The sequence below is a fragment of the Argiope bruennichi genome, chromosome 6, assembly GCF_947563725.1.
Source record: "Argiope bruennichi chromosome 6, qqArgBrue1.1, whole genome shotgun sequence".
Taxonomy (NCBI): Eukaryota; Metazoa; Arthropoda; class Arachnida; order Araneae; family Araneidae; genus Argiope; species Argiope bruennichi.
In genome coordinates this window covers 92698976-92716535 of record NC_079156.1, presented here as the reverse complement: position 1 = coordinate 92716535, position 17560 = coordinate 92698976, and the positions used below count along the sequence as shown (strand labels likewise).

General features: G+C 28.2%; 1 protein-coding gene across 4 annotated transcripts in view; it reads left to right on the top strand.

Moving 5' to 3' along the window:
- Positions 1-7789, top strand: part of LOC129972832 (uncharacterized) — a 59117-nt gene extending 51328 nt beyond the window's left edge. For 3 of the 4 annotated variants that reach the window (XM_056087120.1, XM_056087118.1, XM_056087119.1), the window contains exons 21-22: positions 3876-4173; positions 6286-7789. In XM_056087120.1, the coding sequence (XP_055943095.1) occupies positions 3876-4173; positions 6286-6746 (759 nt within the window). In that variant the 3' untranslated portion in view covers positions 6747-7789. The remainder of the gene's footprint in view (positions 1-3875; positions 4174-6285) is intronic. The other variant, XM_056087121.1, reaches the window with a different exon arrangement.
- Positions 7790-17560: the final 9771 nt, after the last annotated feature.

Here is a 17560-nt window from a genome sequence, read left to right as displayed (position 1 = left end):
TTTTGGTCCTCTTTTAAGGAACTTTTTTTTGTCATTTATCTTATTACTGCTTTTTTATTTTGTAAACAATAAACGTAAATTAACAATCAGCAAATAAATTTCATTTAATTTCAATTCTACTCAGGTGATATTAATTGCATTGTGTAAAATTCATTTCCTAAAGAAATTACAAACGAATGGAATGGAAAAATTAATGTTTTTTGTAAGAGATATCTCTATTTTATTTATTTAATATTAGCTTGCTGAATCAAATGGTATAGTGATCGAAATGGGTTGGATTTATTACAAATTACACTCATCTGGATTTGGAAAAGCAACGCGTTTCGCCTGCAATTTTGATTCGAAGGTAGATAAAGATAAATCCAGTTTAATAACCATGAATATTCACAAAAACCTTTATTGGATGTTTATCACTTACAGTTTACCTAAATCAGTGGTTCTTAACCTTTTTAAGCCGCTACCCAAATTTGAGAAATATGTTCATGTCGCGACCCAAAAAAAAGTCAACATTTTTTCATTGCTTTATTTTAGATCGTATTTTTAAAAAATCTTCAATCCTACGATGATGATTTTTTTTAACTTACAAATTTTTTATTTATTTTTTTAATAATAAGGATAAACAAAAGTACTTTTCGATCCAAGGAAAATTTAATTAATAATCAATGTATTTAATAATTTTTATTGACCAAATTAAAATATATTTATAACTTTTTGAAAATAACTGACATTTTAACTTATTCCTAAAAAAAAAGAAATATCAATACATATGTTAAGTCTTTTAAATTTTAAATGCAAGTCATACAGTTTTAATGAGAACCTTGTGCTTGAATACATTTTGAAAGATCTTCAAACCTCAGTTGAATGCTTGACAAGGAGCACCTTATATCTATTTCAGGATTTAACTTGTTCCGGTAATTGTTTTTGATTACACACAGAGCCGAAAAACCAGCCTCACACATATATGTTGTTGCAGAGGGCAATAATACTTATAGGGCTGTTTCACCCCAACTTGTCAGTATTGTAAAAGGCAGAAAATGTGACGCTCCGCGCTGGGAAAGAGTTCCCCATCCATTTTGACTTTAAAACAACTAAAATGCGCTGACATTTATCAAATTATATCATAAATTACAGATATCGTTTTTTTTTATCAGCATGTATTTAAAATTATTCTCAAGTTAGAAGTGCTTACCTGTTAAATATTTTGTAAATAAAGCGAACGAATAAAACCAAAAGATTGACATAATGAAATATTTGGCGCGCTTCTCTTGTACGCCCTCGCCAGCTTTGCTCCATTTAGTTCTCACCGTTATTATCATCACACGTACTTTTTTTGCTCTCGCTTTTTAATCAGCTGATATTTTTTGATCTTGTTAATAACATTCATTTTCGATTGTTGATATTTATTCAAGTCGTCATTTCTAAAATGTCTGAAATTTGGTGTATTACTAACTTTTTTGGTTCGACTCAGAGCGACCCAAGAAATATGCTTCGCGACCCAATTTTGGGTCGCGACCCATAGGTTAAGAACCGCTGATCTAAATGGAGGTTAGAAGACACTAATTTACAACTTTGTTCTTATAATAAAAATCAACGAAAATTGAAGAATAAAACCTAGCAATTATAAAGTAGATTATAAAAACAATAAAATATAATAAACCCCAAAGTCATATCTAAAAGTAAATTATCTATTAACAGAATTAAATTACTATATAAAAAAGAAGAAATACAAAAATATAAGATTTGTGACTATTTTCAATGTGAATTTTTTTTAACGAAGTAAAATAGTTATATTTGAGAATTTTTGAGTAGAATTTATTGAAAAAACATCTATGAAACCAAAATAGCGATTAAATCCCAAAATGTTTTTCAAAAATGTCAAGATGTGGACAGTATCTATAAATAACTATAAAGCAAAAAGGATCAAGTACAGAAATTTCAGAGGATTTTTTCAAACTCTTGCGGATAACTTAAAAATAAATATATTACTCAGTTCCTGAACCAAAAAATAAGCCCTATTTCTATTCAATTTTTAAATATTGGGTTTCGAGTAATAAATAAGAATTTTTCAATTTTATACACTTTGTGAAGCATTAAAATAAATATAGAATATTTCTAAATGAACAAACTATTCTCTAGCTAAGAACTGCAGAACATATTAAGAAATTAGTATACCAAATTTGAGTAAAAAATATGCATTTATAAGGTTTTTTTTTTATGTGAAAATTCTACTAAAATTTAGAAATCGAGAAAAAAGCATTTAAAGATGTGGAATATCTCTAAAACATATATTGTGCATATCAAAGTAGCTTCCTAAAGAATGAACTTAGAAACAAAATTCAAACGGGTTTTTCAAAAAACTAATTCAAAGAAATTCAATTCCAAAACTTAATGAATTTCGTTATTATTATTTTCTGAAATTTTTAGGCAGCCTTTTTAAAAACTATTAAAATACTAGCCGCCTTTGGCGACCAGCTGGTTCGCCCGTTTTAATGTTCGTTTAAATATTAATAATTAACTATTTTACACAATTCCTACTTTAATAGATTCTTCATCAAAATATTCTAAAACTTCAAATTTTGTTAGTCATATAATTCACTCATAATATTATAAAGGCCTACTGTCATAACGTAATATGTATCTCTCTAATTTTCTGTTAGCTCCCGTAGAATTTATGCTTTAAATTAAGGTGGAAATGATTAATCTACCATTAATATAATAATATTTCTTACTGAAACAAAGCATTTTTTTATAATATGATTACTGATAACAGAGTCACTGAGCGTTTAAACTTTATGGGAACTAAAGAATATCTTTCTTAATTTATGTAATTTGTCAACAACATTTTCTCAGATTCATCATGAACAGATAGATTAATTAACAATGTTTCATTTTAAATGCATCAAACACTAAGAAAATAAAATGAATCGTTTAAAATAATCGGCCGAAAACAGGTTTAAAAAAAACTACTTTAAAAACGATGTACTTAAAACTATAAGCATATACAAAAAAATATATAACTAACATAAATATAATTTAATTACAAAAGCATGCAACTAAAATAAAAATAATTCAAATCAAGTCCGCATCCGTTGATAACAATCAGAACACAATGCACATGCGTGAATTTTCAACGCCAGTTACGGAACGCAAATGCGCGAGTTTTTCTACTCCAGTTGGGGTAACGCCATGCAGATTAGAAATTTTTAATTTCCTTTATTCTGTTTTATTTTAATTCAAAAGTACTTAAGAATGAATCTGAAAGATCGATTAATTAACAATGTTTAATTTTAAATGTATCAAACATTAAGAAAATAAATAGAATCTTTTCAAATAATCAGCCAAAAACTCTTAAGCCTAGCCTCATGACTGTTGGGAAAAAAAACTGAAGCCGTACTCATTTGGCGGTGGGGAAAATGAAACGATTTTTCTGGCGGGAAAGTTAGTTTTTAAGTAATAATTAAAATTCTAATTAAAAATTCAAAAAAAGGGCTATCCTATCTTTTAAGTTAGATCAAACTGCACACGGTGTGCAAATTTGATTAAAATCGGTTAAGTAGTATAGGAGTCCATCGCGGACAAACAACGTGACACGTAATTTATATATATTAAGATATGCTGGAATAAAAAAAGTACAGCAATAGGTAATTTTTTTAACAGAGCAAAAAGGGAAAGACAGTTCTAATTTAGATTTAAAATGGGAAAGAATATTTAAACGACGAATAGAACGGTTAATTAATTCGGAAATTTATTTATTTTTTCTTAAAATAATTTCTATGGCTGGCAATCTTCCTCTAATCAGAATTCCTTTTTTGAAAAAATGTAGCAATATTTTATAGTTACATCATTTTATCTCAATTCATATATTTCTCCTGCAGGCTGCTGTAGATTTGACGCCTCCTGTTTGTCCAAAACGGCCTCCACCAGTGCCTCCCAAAAGACCTTTGTATACCAAAGAACTTCCGAAAACGAGTCAAATAATCAAAGAACAGACTTCGCCAGCTTTAGCAACTAATACGGAGATACAGAAACCAAAAAAGGGAGAGAAGCCCATTCCTCCACCTAAACCGAAATTCCGACTTAATTCGAACTCGACGGGACCATCCGAGTCTGAAGCTCCCCACACTGCCGAGGAACAATCGAATAAGACGGAAGAATCGAAACAAGATGTAGAAGGTTTCTTTACCATATTTTAATGCACATTTTACAACAAAATTTATAAAAAGATGTATATTGTTTTCAAGACGCATTTCGATTTATCTGGATATTTTTTTAAAAAAATATTTTAGTTATTTTTTTTCTAATATTATCTCATTTGAAGCAATAATCATCTTCAACGTTTTATTTGCCCTGATACTTCTGGCACAAATGGAATTCAGCTTGGATTTGTAATGATATTTTGTAAGCGAGTTGTATTTGGATAATATTTTGTGAGCGAGCCCATAGTTTTCTGTAATTCGAGCTGTATTTTGGCAAGAATATAGAAAGCGAGTTGTATTTGGATAATATTTTGTGAGCGATCCCATAGTTTTCTGTAATTCGAGCTGTATTTTGGCAAGAATATAGAAAGCGAGTTGTATTTGGATAATATTTTGTGAGCGAGCCCATAGTTTTCTGTAATTCGAGCTGTATTTTGGCAAGAATATAGAAAGCGAGTTGTATTTGGATAATATTTTGTGAGCGATCCCATAGTTTTCTGTAATTCGAGCTGTATTTTGGCAAGAATATAGAAAGCGAGTTGTATTTGGATAATATTTTGTGAGCGAGCCCATAGTTTTCTGTAATTCGAGCTGTATTTTGGCAAGAATATAGAAAGCGAGTTGTATTTGGATAATATTTTGTGAGCGAGCCCATAGTTTTCTGTAATTCGAGCTGTATTTTGGCAAGAATATAGAAAGCGAGTTGTATTTGGATAATATTTTGTGAGCGATCCCATAGTTTTCTGTAATTCGAGCTGTATTTTGGCAAGAATATAGAAAGCGAGTTGTATTTGGATAATATTTTGTGAGCGAGCCCATAGTTTTCTGTAATTCGAGCTGTATTTTGGCAAGAATATAGAAAGCGAGTTGTATTTGGATAATATTTTGTGAGCGATCCCATAGTTTTCTGTAATTCGAGCTGTATTTTGGCAAGAATATAGAAAGGGTAATCTTTACAACCGCATTTTAGTGTTCGAGAAAAGAAAGAAGTCCATAGGAACTAAGTCTGATAAGTAAATTAAATAAAAAAAGAACAACATTACGTTTTATTTGAAAGTTTTTGTTGTCATAGGGAATGAAAATTTGTAAGTTAAAAATTTACTGTATACTCGTAATATTTTAATCTTGTCCAGGGAATGATTCTTCGCAATTATTATATTACCTACTCTATTATTATACAGAGAGTGATCCCAAAGTCAATTTGAAACTTGAGAAGAAAACAGAAAATCTTAGAAAATTATTAAATGATTGTCTTGGAAACAGTGGACTACCAACAGCATTATATATTTTACTCAGTTCTCATTAATTGCTTAGCAAGGCTAATGAATTGGTATAATTATTATTTTGCTCATATTTGGTTTCAAAAAGTGGTATATATGCACTAAGGTTTTGCTAAAATGGTTTCCCCTAACATCTTTGTTATTTTCCGTAACATCTTTGCTATTTATACGCCCTATGCTCCCTCCTTAATATGTTTCGAGCCACTACATAAAAATGCATTTTTGAGAACAAAAAAGTTTTGTTCTTAAATGTCCCTTATAATTTTATAAGAATAATTCATTTATGAGTAAGATTTCCTTTATTTCTTAGTAGCGTTATTCGAGCATTACCTTCAAGCTATTAAAAAATTTACTTGCAAAAGAATAAAATAAATAATTTACTTATTGCGTTCTAATATAATAACCTAAATCTAAAAAAAAAAAAATCAGGAAGTCATCATTCTGTGGAAATCATAAAATCACATATATTGTCATCATGTGAGGATCATATCATACATGTTCCACAAAATATGAGCAGAAATAATGCTTTAGCCTCTGCTATTTTTGCATTTGATGATCTTTATCCTTTGCATATTTAGATTTTATTTTTTACTTCCTACATTTCTAAATAATTCTTCTTCTCACGTATGTTCTAATTATGTTTAACCATTTTTAAATGCGATTTACATATCATTATGAATATCTTCTAAATTTTTCCAATTTAGGTTTAATTTTTGCCATGGATTGGATTTTGTACCAAAAATTATCACAAATCAATTACTTTAACTTCTACATCATTTCTAGAACATAATCATTTCATTAAATTTCAGAAAATTCCAACGACCGACCCATTTCATCCATTTACGTAACCCCTGACACGCACCCTCGTCCTGTCCGTCCGAAACTGCAACGACAAGCCAAGGAAATATGCAGCACTCAGAAATGGTCCACTCTGCAAAATCGCCAGCCATTCTCATCAGCAGCCTTGGCGAATCTTCCGGCTCCCAGGTGCAGAAACATAACCGAGCCAAGTGAGGCAGACACACTCTCGCAATTGACGCTCGAGTTGTTGAAGAAAGCGAATCTTTTCAACCCTAACGTAACAAAACCCATGTTCTACGTGAGGAGATCGAACTCGGATCCTAACATCAAACTTTCAGAACCAAGTGAAATAAAAAAGAAGCCACCTCCAGTGAAAAAACGGCACATCTATCTCGAAATTTTGCCGCCTCTGGAAAACGATCAACAGTATCAATGTAATCCAGTGACACAAAACACTATCGCCAGTTAACTTTGACAAAAAGAGCAGTATTGATTGAGTGTACATATTTATGTGTTTTAAGATGATGAAATCCCGGTGTTTTTATATATAGATTTGATACTTTAATCGTGGCCTAGTAGTTAATTTCTAAATAAAGATAAGCAACAACGGCAAAACGCTTTAAATGTAGATTTTATAATGTTTAAGTGAATAAACACACTGCAATAAAAAAAATAATCAAGATGTGATGCTTTAGGCGTCATTATTTTAAACCAATGGACGGTTTTTTCGGGTAAGCACTTCTAACTGATTAGGGAAACTTTCTCATTGAAGTGGTCTAAAATATTGATTTCCAAAATAGCAGGTATTTTTTTAGCAAAAAATGTAAGAGAGTGAAAAATATTTTATTGATAGCTACTAGTAAGTCTTAGGAAAGAATAAAAATTTAGACATCGTAATTTTTTCAGCAGTATGTCATTTGATTTCATCTACATAATCCTTTATGTCATTCAACAAATTCGTCCAAAAAGAATCGTATGCGTCTCTTTAACAGTGAAGAAATTAGCTACTGGGCCACGATTATAGCGGTCCTATATACCAGCAGTATCAGTTTTTTTAGTATTTAATGCGAGTTTTAATCACACTTGTCATTCCCTGATTTGTTTTTAAAAAAAATCATTCCTTTCAATGAATTTTTAGCAGCATATCATTTGTTTTATCATATCGTGGTTGTTATATCCAAATGTCGTATGTCAAAAATCACAACTAACAATAAATATATTAAATTTTGATGTAATAATTTGAGCCGTTAGCGACACATGGCATTTTTCGATAACATACAAGTACTTTTATATCTCTTAAATAATTTATTAAGTATGTATCTGCTCTATATAAGTGTATGAAGTTGAATCTATAAAATGTTTTGACGAACTTGATATACGACATTTTGATACTGCAGATACATTACATTAATCTTGTCTACACGTCGGTAGGTTGGCAAGGATAATAAAAAATATAAATATATTGACATGATATTTTTATTAGCCTCCATATGATGGGAAGACAACATTTACCATCGGAATATATATATATATATATATATATATATATATATATATATATATATATATATAATATGAAATCTTTGAGAAAATGTTTCTGTATTTTAAATTTACATATTGATTTTTATACATATTTATATGATGTAGAAAATTTCTTTTCTTTTCCTTGAATTTTTTTCTGTTCATTTCTGTAAATATAAAAATATTTTATATGAAAAAGCAATTTTAGATTATCTTGAAGAAAAATGTGATTATATGGAAAGTTTGGAGGAATCTATTTATATGTAGTCAAGAATCATAAGATTATAATTATACCTGCAATCTAACATGTACTTGCGTGCTGTCTTGGGTATTGCTGCGAAGTCGCATCCTTTTTACGCCTGAAAGAAGAGCATCGTTTCAACAGATTTGATTGAATTCGCGATTCCAATTAAAAGTGTACCGCATGAGTACAAACTGGTCTGAAATTGCATGTTAATGTTGAAAACCCCGAAAATTAATTAATTTTCCAATATTGTGGGCCTCTTAAGTTGTTTATGCAAAGCATGTTTGTTCCTTTTGTATTACGTTATCTGAATGATACATTGACATCAATTTTTAATGTAATATTTTTTGTTAATTGAAGTTATAAGGTATAAAGTAAGATAGTTTGTCATAAAAATAAATTAATTTTAAATTTCAAAATAAATTTGTTTAGGATGTATTATGTAGATTTCTAGATAACAATTATCATATATAAAAAATTTCTAAATATTTCTGGTGATGCCCAGTGTACTTTTGATAAACCTGCAATTAATCAACAAATTATTTTTATTTTTTACAGAGCATATGAGGCACTCAGATTTTTTTTTTTTTTTGGGGGGGGGGGCGAGTTACTTTTTCCATTAACAATTATTGTCTCATATTTGCATTTTTTTAAAATTAAGTTTATTTTAATAATGGAATGGTATTATTGAGAATGCTATCATAAAGCAAAAGATGTCAATTTATAAATCAATAGCTATTACATTTTTTTAAAAAATAATTTCCTCAAACTACATTGAATTTTTGTCAACTTTTTCTCGATTCTCAAAACGTTTTTCAAAGATTCTTTCAAAATTGCAAATATTTTCCAAATATATTGCAAATATTTTCTGTTTCAAAAGTTGCAGCATGAAAATAAATTTTAAAACATAATCACATATTCTTCACGTAATTCATTTCTTTCGCCATTTTGAAAAATTTAGAAAGTCGAAATTCTACATATCTCTCTAAAAATAAATTTATTTTCAAACAATAAAATGAAATCAAATACTGAGAATAATCAAACATCTAGAAAATAAAAATTGTGAAATTTTTTCTATATGTATATTTCAAATTATATTCCTATGCTTTTTGATCATTTTAATATTACATAAAATTGTTGAGATTTTATGCTTTAAATGCCACTTGATATTTTTGAAGTATTTTATTTGAAATAATGTAAAACTGACAAATTTTGATTTATGATATCATTATTAGTTCTTTTTCTTTTTTAAAGTCTCCCAAAAAAATCCATAATTTGCTTTATATGATTCAATGAATTCAAATTCTGAGTCTGATTAAAAGCACTAGGGACATTTTTAATTCAAAATTTTACATTCATTAAATCTAAAACTACTAGTATTAAGATAATAAGAATTGTTAGTACTAAATATCTAAGATGCTAAATACTATTTTATGAATTGAATATAATGTTGGAAACTTTGGGGCTGGTTTATTTTTTAACTTCAAAGATATCTCCTGGTGATATACATTTTTATAAGCTATTCAGCTTTCAATAATTTCAGCTGATACTAATGCATGTATCATTCTTTTGTTTTCGTACTTTCTTTAGTTTATGTCTGTCCTTATAATAAATCGCATGTTTTTCTGAATATGATAATGTTTATGGGTTGAAATACTATTTGCAATTGTGGCATGTTTGATGCAAAAATATTTTAAAGTGCTCCATATAATCTACTTCATCCTAAATGTAGTTATTGTTTGTAGAGAAAGTGTTTAGTAAGAAAGAGTACTTCAAAGTTTTAATTAGATTTTTAAATTAATTTAGCAATAGTCAGAATTTTAAAGGTTTTCAATACTAATTTGAAAGCATATTATTTCACAAAACCCCCTTTTTTTTCACCTCTTTAAAAGTAATTAAGAAAAATTGCTTTGCATTAATGCCAATTTTAATTCTGCACATTTAAAAATTAATCCTAACAAGTCCTGCTACATTTATTTAAACAAAATTGTATAATAATCTTTTTCCTGTATATAATCCCTTGCAACAAAATAGCAAAATTAAGGATCATTAAAATAAATATTTTAAAAGTTCTTATACCCAAGTCAACATTAGACTTTTCAGTATATTACATATTATTGTATTTAATATATTTCCTAATACTGGATGTTGTTTTTAAAGTGATAATAATTTTAGACTAATACTTTTCCTATAATTTGCATAATGTAAAAGAAAGATCGGTAATGCCCAAAACGTCCGATGATTTCAAATTAAATGATATAATTGACTGATACAAAATCACGCAGCATTATTCCGAATAAAAAAATCAAATATTCTTTAAATTTTGCCCTTAAGAAACATGTAATTTTCTTTATACATGTATTCCTATGTATTCGCAAAAAATACTATTTTATCGTATCTCTTATCTAGTATATGGAAAGCCAGAGTCTTAACCTAATTCATTTTAATTTCTTGCAGAAAAGAAACAAACGTTTTGAACTCACAAAATTGGAGATAAGAAATCTTAGACCTCTCCAGGTCCTAAAAAGAAATAATTTTGAAATTAATCACATCTGAACGTTCCCGAACATGATGAATTGCACGTTCTTAAGTTCCATATGAGAGTAAGTGGTCTTAAAGAAGTGAAAAGTGATATATTCTAGAATAACATGATGTCTCAGTCATGTATCTGCTTTGGTCATGATTTTTCGGTTTTTGTATGTCTTTAATGGAAGAAATGTTCTTTCTTATTTAATTTCAAAATCTGGAGTGCAAATCATTTTGAGTTGTTTTTAATGGATATTTTTATGAGCCAATTACCAACATTTGTTAACTTAATATAAAGCCATTTTATCATATTTTATGAAATAGTATCTTTGTAGAAGTACACGTAAAAGTCAAAAAAGGCTTTTTTTTTAATAAACCAAATTGAATCTTCAATTAGTATGAGTTATTAGTTTAAGCGATTAGTTTAAACACATGAATAATGTTATTTCCGATTAACAAATAACGATATTAAAAGGAGGACAGCATATTCTTCATTCAAAAAAATTTAAGACAAGCTCTGGAAAGTGATTTAGTTCTCAATTTTTGAAGGATAAAAATATGAAAGGGGGAATCATCATTTAGTAAGATTGACTTTTTGGAATGTGCAATTCTATTGATATAATTTTATAAGATTATAGAGACGCAAAGCTTACTACAATGTCTATTCGGAGAATTAGTTTTCTATAATGAAAATATCCTATAGTTCGCTTCATACTTTGTTGATTGAAAACTTGATCACTACCCAGAACTTCGAAAGCATTAAATTTGTGCTTTGAAATAATTGTAATCTCAAAAAAATTCAACAGTTGGTTTTGAATAAAAGAACTACCTTTAAATTGCTGAACGTTTAGTGAGTTAATTGTTTAAAACATTTTTAATGGTCTTATATAATTCGTAATCATTAAATCAAAATTTTGAGTTTCTTTATTACCTTCTTTTTATGTTGGTTTGTTAATTGTTTGAGGAATTTATGAAAATGAACAATTATAAGATTTTTAAGAGTAGTATTATTGAAACAAAAAATGTTGTCAAATATTTATCTTTCTTTATAATTTTTCAAGTAAATGAAAAAAATCGTGTTTTATATATAATTCTGAAAAAAAGAACAGACTTTTAACATTTTATTAAATAGAAAAATAACATTTTCGGATAAAATTAAACTTTTCTAATATTTTTTAATCAAATTTATGCGAAAAACGATGAGCTAAAAAGTTAACATACTTTAAAAATATTGGCCGTTTAAAGGAAAAATTCATAATGATATTAAAATATTTTAAAAAAGAATTTTTCTTTATATCTTTTTTTTTTCTTTAGAAATAAAAGAATAAATTATAATTTTTTTTCTTGGAATAAACAAACTGTGATATTAGGTAAGTCTGTGCATTGGAAAATTGCAGGATTGTGTACATAATTTGCCAAAGTTCATCCATGTATTGGGACATTTCGTATGCTTTGATAATACTATGGATCAAAGATTTCCTCACTGATGTAGTATGAAAATTTTGATGTCGGCCTGGCCATCTGACTACAATTTAAAATTATAAATGTCCTCTAATAGCCTTCATATAATTTCAAAATGAGATGCTAATTTCAAATTATGGGTCTAATACGATAAATTTAAAAATAATTAAGTGATAGGTAATTATTTTATCTTTCTATATATAGTTTTGTAAAATATGAGTATGAAACTGGGGTTTCTAACGAAAATGTTTTGGAATATATGTATTTGACATATTTGTATTTTATAAACATCTTTCTGAATATATAAAACATGAAGAAAAAGAATAGTGAAATGAATTTTGGTGAGAATGTTGTAGTGTGAAAAAAGTGACACGGACTTCAATCAGATTTTACATAGTTTATTTTTCCCGCAAATCAGCAGGAAAACGGAACACATTTTTATTGACATAGAACAAAGACGTCACATTTATCAACACTGGGATTGTAGGAGCTACATATTCTCCGCTTTTCAACACATTTTTAAATTATTCATCATAATTAATTTTTTAAAAACAACACTTTTATCTGTTAATATTTTATTTTACACATCACAACAATTTTTGCAGCCACTTTATACAGCGAAAAAGAATTAAAAAAGCATACAAGTTCAAAATACAACATGCGCTGTAATGATACAAAGGTTGTGCAGGTTGAAAGCACAACAGCCACAAATTGCAAAGTAAAAGCGCTTTGCGTTGCTACAGTAAACCATTTCTTGTAATTTCTTTGAATGAAAAGACTGAATTATTTATTACAGTTTGTAAGCTAAAAAAGACATCGCGCAATCATGTCCCTTTTTTTCAAGCCGTTTGTTTTTGAAACATTGAGAAAACAGCTCATTCATTTTTGCTAAAGCCATAAGTTTTTAAAAATACAGAGCAAGTTTTGAAAAAAAAATTCAGTTATGATACACTTTTTATGAACAAATTTTTAATGTGTGTTAGATAGAATTATAAAAAAAAAAGTAATTATACACATTATTTGCAACTGTATGAAATATTAGAGACTAATTTTAGATAAATTTGACCGTCTTATATTTTTTACAAATCCTAAAAGGACTTGTTAATTATTTCAGGCATTAGATATAATAAAATTCCACAAAACAATCAGGAAATATTGAAATTTAAAAGGGAAATATTTGTAATTCATTGGCGAGCTTTTAGAAAGGTGAAATTATTTTATTCCGCCTTTTTCAATAGAATTCTCAGAAATTTACCGTTAAAGTTATTAGCTTTTGAATAAAAATATGGCACAAAAAATTTGCAGAAACGTGTCAGATGTAATAAATAAATAATTAATTTCAAAAGTTTTTATTTCAGTCGCGCTATTTAATTTAAGAAAATTTGAAAACGATAATCATCTAATATTGTTTCAAACGAATAAAACAAGAAATAATTTGCTTACTATTTTGTTTGTAATTTTTGAAAATTGTATACTTCTTGAGACCCATCACAAAAGGATAAAATTTCGGAAATAAAAAATAAATTCAATAGAAAAACGAATTGCAATACACGTGTAAAATCTATACACATGGATTAAAAAACGAATGCTATGTAAAAATTTTACAAAAGACTCGTTCTGAAAACTACACGAATAATTTAAAAAGAATTGTTGTAATGTATAAAACGATGATAATAGAAGAAAGCTATTAGTAAAAATCAAAACTGCTTCAAAGACAGGAAATAAATATTGAAAAATATTAAGGAAACGTCATCTCTGAACACTATTTTACAAACAATTTTGTACATTTTTCCCTGCATTCTATTGCGGACATATTCACCGAAACTATCCCTTGACTTATGGCCTTACCAAAAGCAAACAGTTTAAACCGCTTTTTTTTTATTATTATTACTGAGTACATCTTGACACACGTAATACAAATTCGGCGCGTCGTTAAAAATAATATGCAGGTTCTTATAGGATCACAAAAGCACTAACTCTGTCCCCTGCACATTACTCACAGTAATGAAAACTTTATAAAATTATTGCATATATAGTGGAAGCATTGTAGTTTTATTACTCATTTTTTTTTATCCAAAAGTTTCCTTTCCAGGAAAAAAATGATGCAGAAAAATATGGAACTAAATTCTATTCTCCAAAATTTTCTTTCATGCCATGTGCTTAGCGGTTTAATTTCGACAAAAATTGGCAATTTTTATCACAATAAATAGAGGTAATATGCTACAATGGGTCATTTAAATGCGATAACGAAGAGAGGAATTTTCAAATATATGAAAAAAAATTTCATTCCAATTTCTTTTATTTTGTACTAATTCGTTTTTTTTTTATCATTTGATCAAAAAGGGAAGAGGTTATCGGCAAACAAGCAACGTTCAATTAATACAAATAGTTATGAAAAAAGTATGTGACGACAACGAAAAACACTTAAAGCTTGTCGAAACAGCCGGCAGCGAAAAACGCAATCCTATAAAGCAGGTATAACACTTCAGATACTTAGCAACATCTCAATGAATAGATAAATAAATAATAATAATAATAACTCGATATAAATTACAAAAAGAAAAAAGAATTATACACATTCTGTACACGAAGTGTTCCACATATCGATTACATAATGAACAAGTGATTGTACACGTGTATATATATGGTATAGTGTATGTGTTTATAATAGTTTTCTCAAAATTCCGAATAACGCTACTGATAGTACCAACAGTACAAATATCATTTTGTGTGTTTTACAAATGCAAAGTTGCTCAGCTACGTAATGCAGTAAGAGTTAAAAAATTGCGCTTTTCTAAGGGTGCAGCTGAATTTGCTTAGGTAGCGGTTACGACACTAAATCCATCTCGGCCAGGTGAGTCCAAACAAGAGCAACAATTAATTCAAGTATGCAACACTTTTTCCGAATCATTCAATCAAGGATCGTAGTTTTTATAAGGAAACCCCGGCTGGAAGTGAAAAAAAAAATACAGCAAGTTTTCATTTTAAAACAAGATGTTCTTTTTTTAGATTAAAGAATAATTTAAATAATTTTTTTCAAGGTACGCATAAGCACCTTATATTTTACGCAATAAAACATCTGTTACTAAAAAAAGTTTTAGAAAGAGCTGTTATACCAAGCATATGTATGCTATTTAAAGAAAAATGTTATTTCTAAAGCTCTATATGAAATGTCCACCTTAAATTAGTATAATTCAGAGTAATTACAGCCTTTGACTAATAAACTCATTAACATAATTTAATCTCTTATAGTACACTTATAATTAGACAATATGGTTAGCTTTTATAATTTTTACAACGCAAACATAAATAAAATTAATAATCATATTACATAAATAATTATTTAAAAAAAAATTTGAATTTAAAATAGAAGAAATTTACCTAAGAATTTATATATATTGCGAATTTTCAATTAAAATATTACTTAATATTAAAAAGCGGAAATCTTGATTTCAAAGTCGCCATTTACAATTGCGTTTATTTCATTATTTATCGTGAGCTGGTCTCACGAAAATAATATATTTATTCCTAGATAATAATAATGAGTTCAGAGCAATATATATGAATCATAATATTATATAGACTGGAAAATATTATTATCAATTATTTTAATGCCAAACATTAAAAAAAGAACAAGAATTCAAAACACCTCGTCTCTAAAAAAACTTGCTTACTTCATATTATTCGTATTGAGGGAGATTGCTTTTCCATTTTTAATCATTATCCGATGAATCAAAATTATTTTAGAAATAAATCTATAAATTTGAATCCATGCATTTTTTTAATAAAAATGAAGGTTGATTATTTTAATGAAGATTAAACAGAAAGAGATGTAAAGAGCTATGCAAAATATTGCACAAGATTATTAAAAGAGAATTTTTTTCACTATATTTTTTTTTATGTGCAGCATACTAAAAATCGAATTCCAGATCTTATTAATGAAGAAAAAAATTAATGTTCAGTACAATTTAGGCCATTTAATAAGAAAAAAGTTGGAAATTATTAATATTATTTTACTCTATGGTAATTATTTGGCTAAAATCTAATTTTTTCTAATGAAACCTTAAACAAATAATTATTTCCACAGATATTTTAAATTTAATGAGGGAAGACAGAAATTTTAAGTTGTACATAATTTTGTACAATTTAATATTTGCATTTAATTACTTTTTTTTTTTTACTATGTTATGAGTTTTATAAATTATTCAATTATGGTAATTTAGAATTGGATCTTTTATATAATCTATCACTTGTCAATTGAATAGCAATGTTCATTTCTTTTTTTTCAAAGCAAAAAAAAAAAAAAAAAAAATGTATAATTTTAATTGAAAAGTATTATAGTGCATATTAGATCCCAAACCCTCATTCAGATTCCTTTTCGGAAGGACTCACCGGCAAGCAAAGTGAAAAAAGCTACGAGATATATATATACATGGATATATCACGCAAAGAAAATAGCACTTTAAAGCCCATAAGCAGCCTTTCCTGCAAGGCAATGACCCAAACGTGGCTTTGTTTGATGTATGTATTGCTCAAATTGGCGCAAGGCTGGCAGAAAACCAAGCTGCAAATTAATTTCTTCTCAGAGTTTTGCCCGCCCTTTTCACCCGAACGGATTATTATACAAGTTATGTATAACTGCCGTACTAAGTGACGATTTGCTGCTTTGCTCAAAGTATGATTATTTTTTTTTTGTAGTTCTTTCAAAGATTAAGCCGCGATTCAGAGGGGACTAGGATTATTGAAATCAAAGGAAACGAACCAAACAGCGACAGCCGAAAATCAACCAAGGAACGCATGACATGTTTTCATCTTAAATAGCAGAAGGGTTGTATATATATATATAATTATATTTATAATATATATATATATATATATATATAACAATTATGAAACAGCTCTGGGTTTTTTTTTCTTCTTTTTAATAACAACTGTACACATGACAAAAACAACGGGGGAATCCTATTGCTCTGGTTATGAAAAAGCATTTTTTTGCATCGTTTTCAAAGCTACATTTATTTATGTATTTATTCATTATTTTGTCATACTAACACACCTACATGTTTTTTTCACTACAACTACTTGAAAGTGTTCACATGTTACATATACAAGGTGTATAACCCCTTTGTTAGCTTGCAAACAGCACTAAAGGGGTCTTATTATAATATATCGCTGCAAAATTGCGATCAAAGAAGACTACTTATAAGTATTGCCTCAAGAAGTTTGTTTGGGTGCCAATGGAATCATGGGGGGGGGATGGGTCGCGGAGGGAGTTAGAATTTGAAATTGCAGAATTCCACTCTAGCATTCTACAATGACTCACGAAAAAACAGGATCCTGGTTTGGAAGGCTACACGAAACAACAATAGGTCGACCGAATGTATAATAAAGTCATAACACGTACACACGACATGATTCGAAAATAACCAACCACAAAATACATAGTTATGTATATGTATATATATACGCATTTAGTAAACTTTTTCAATATAAGATAAAAACATTTCAAGCGACACTTATCGTTCAAAGTG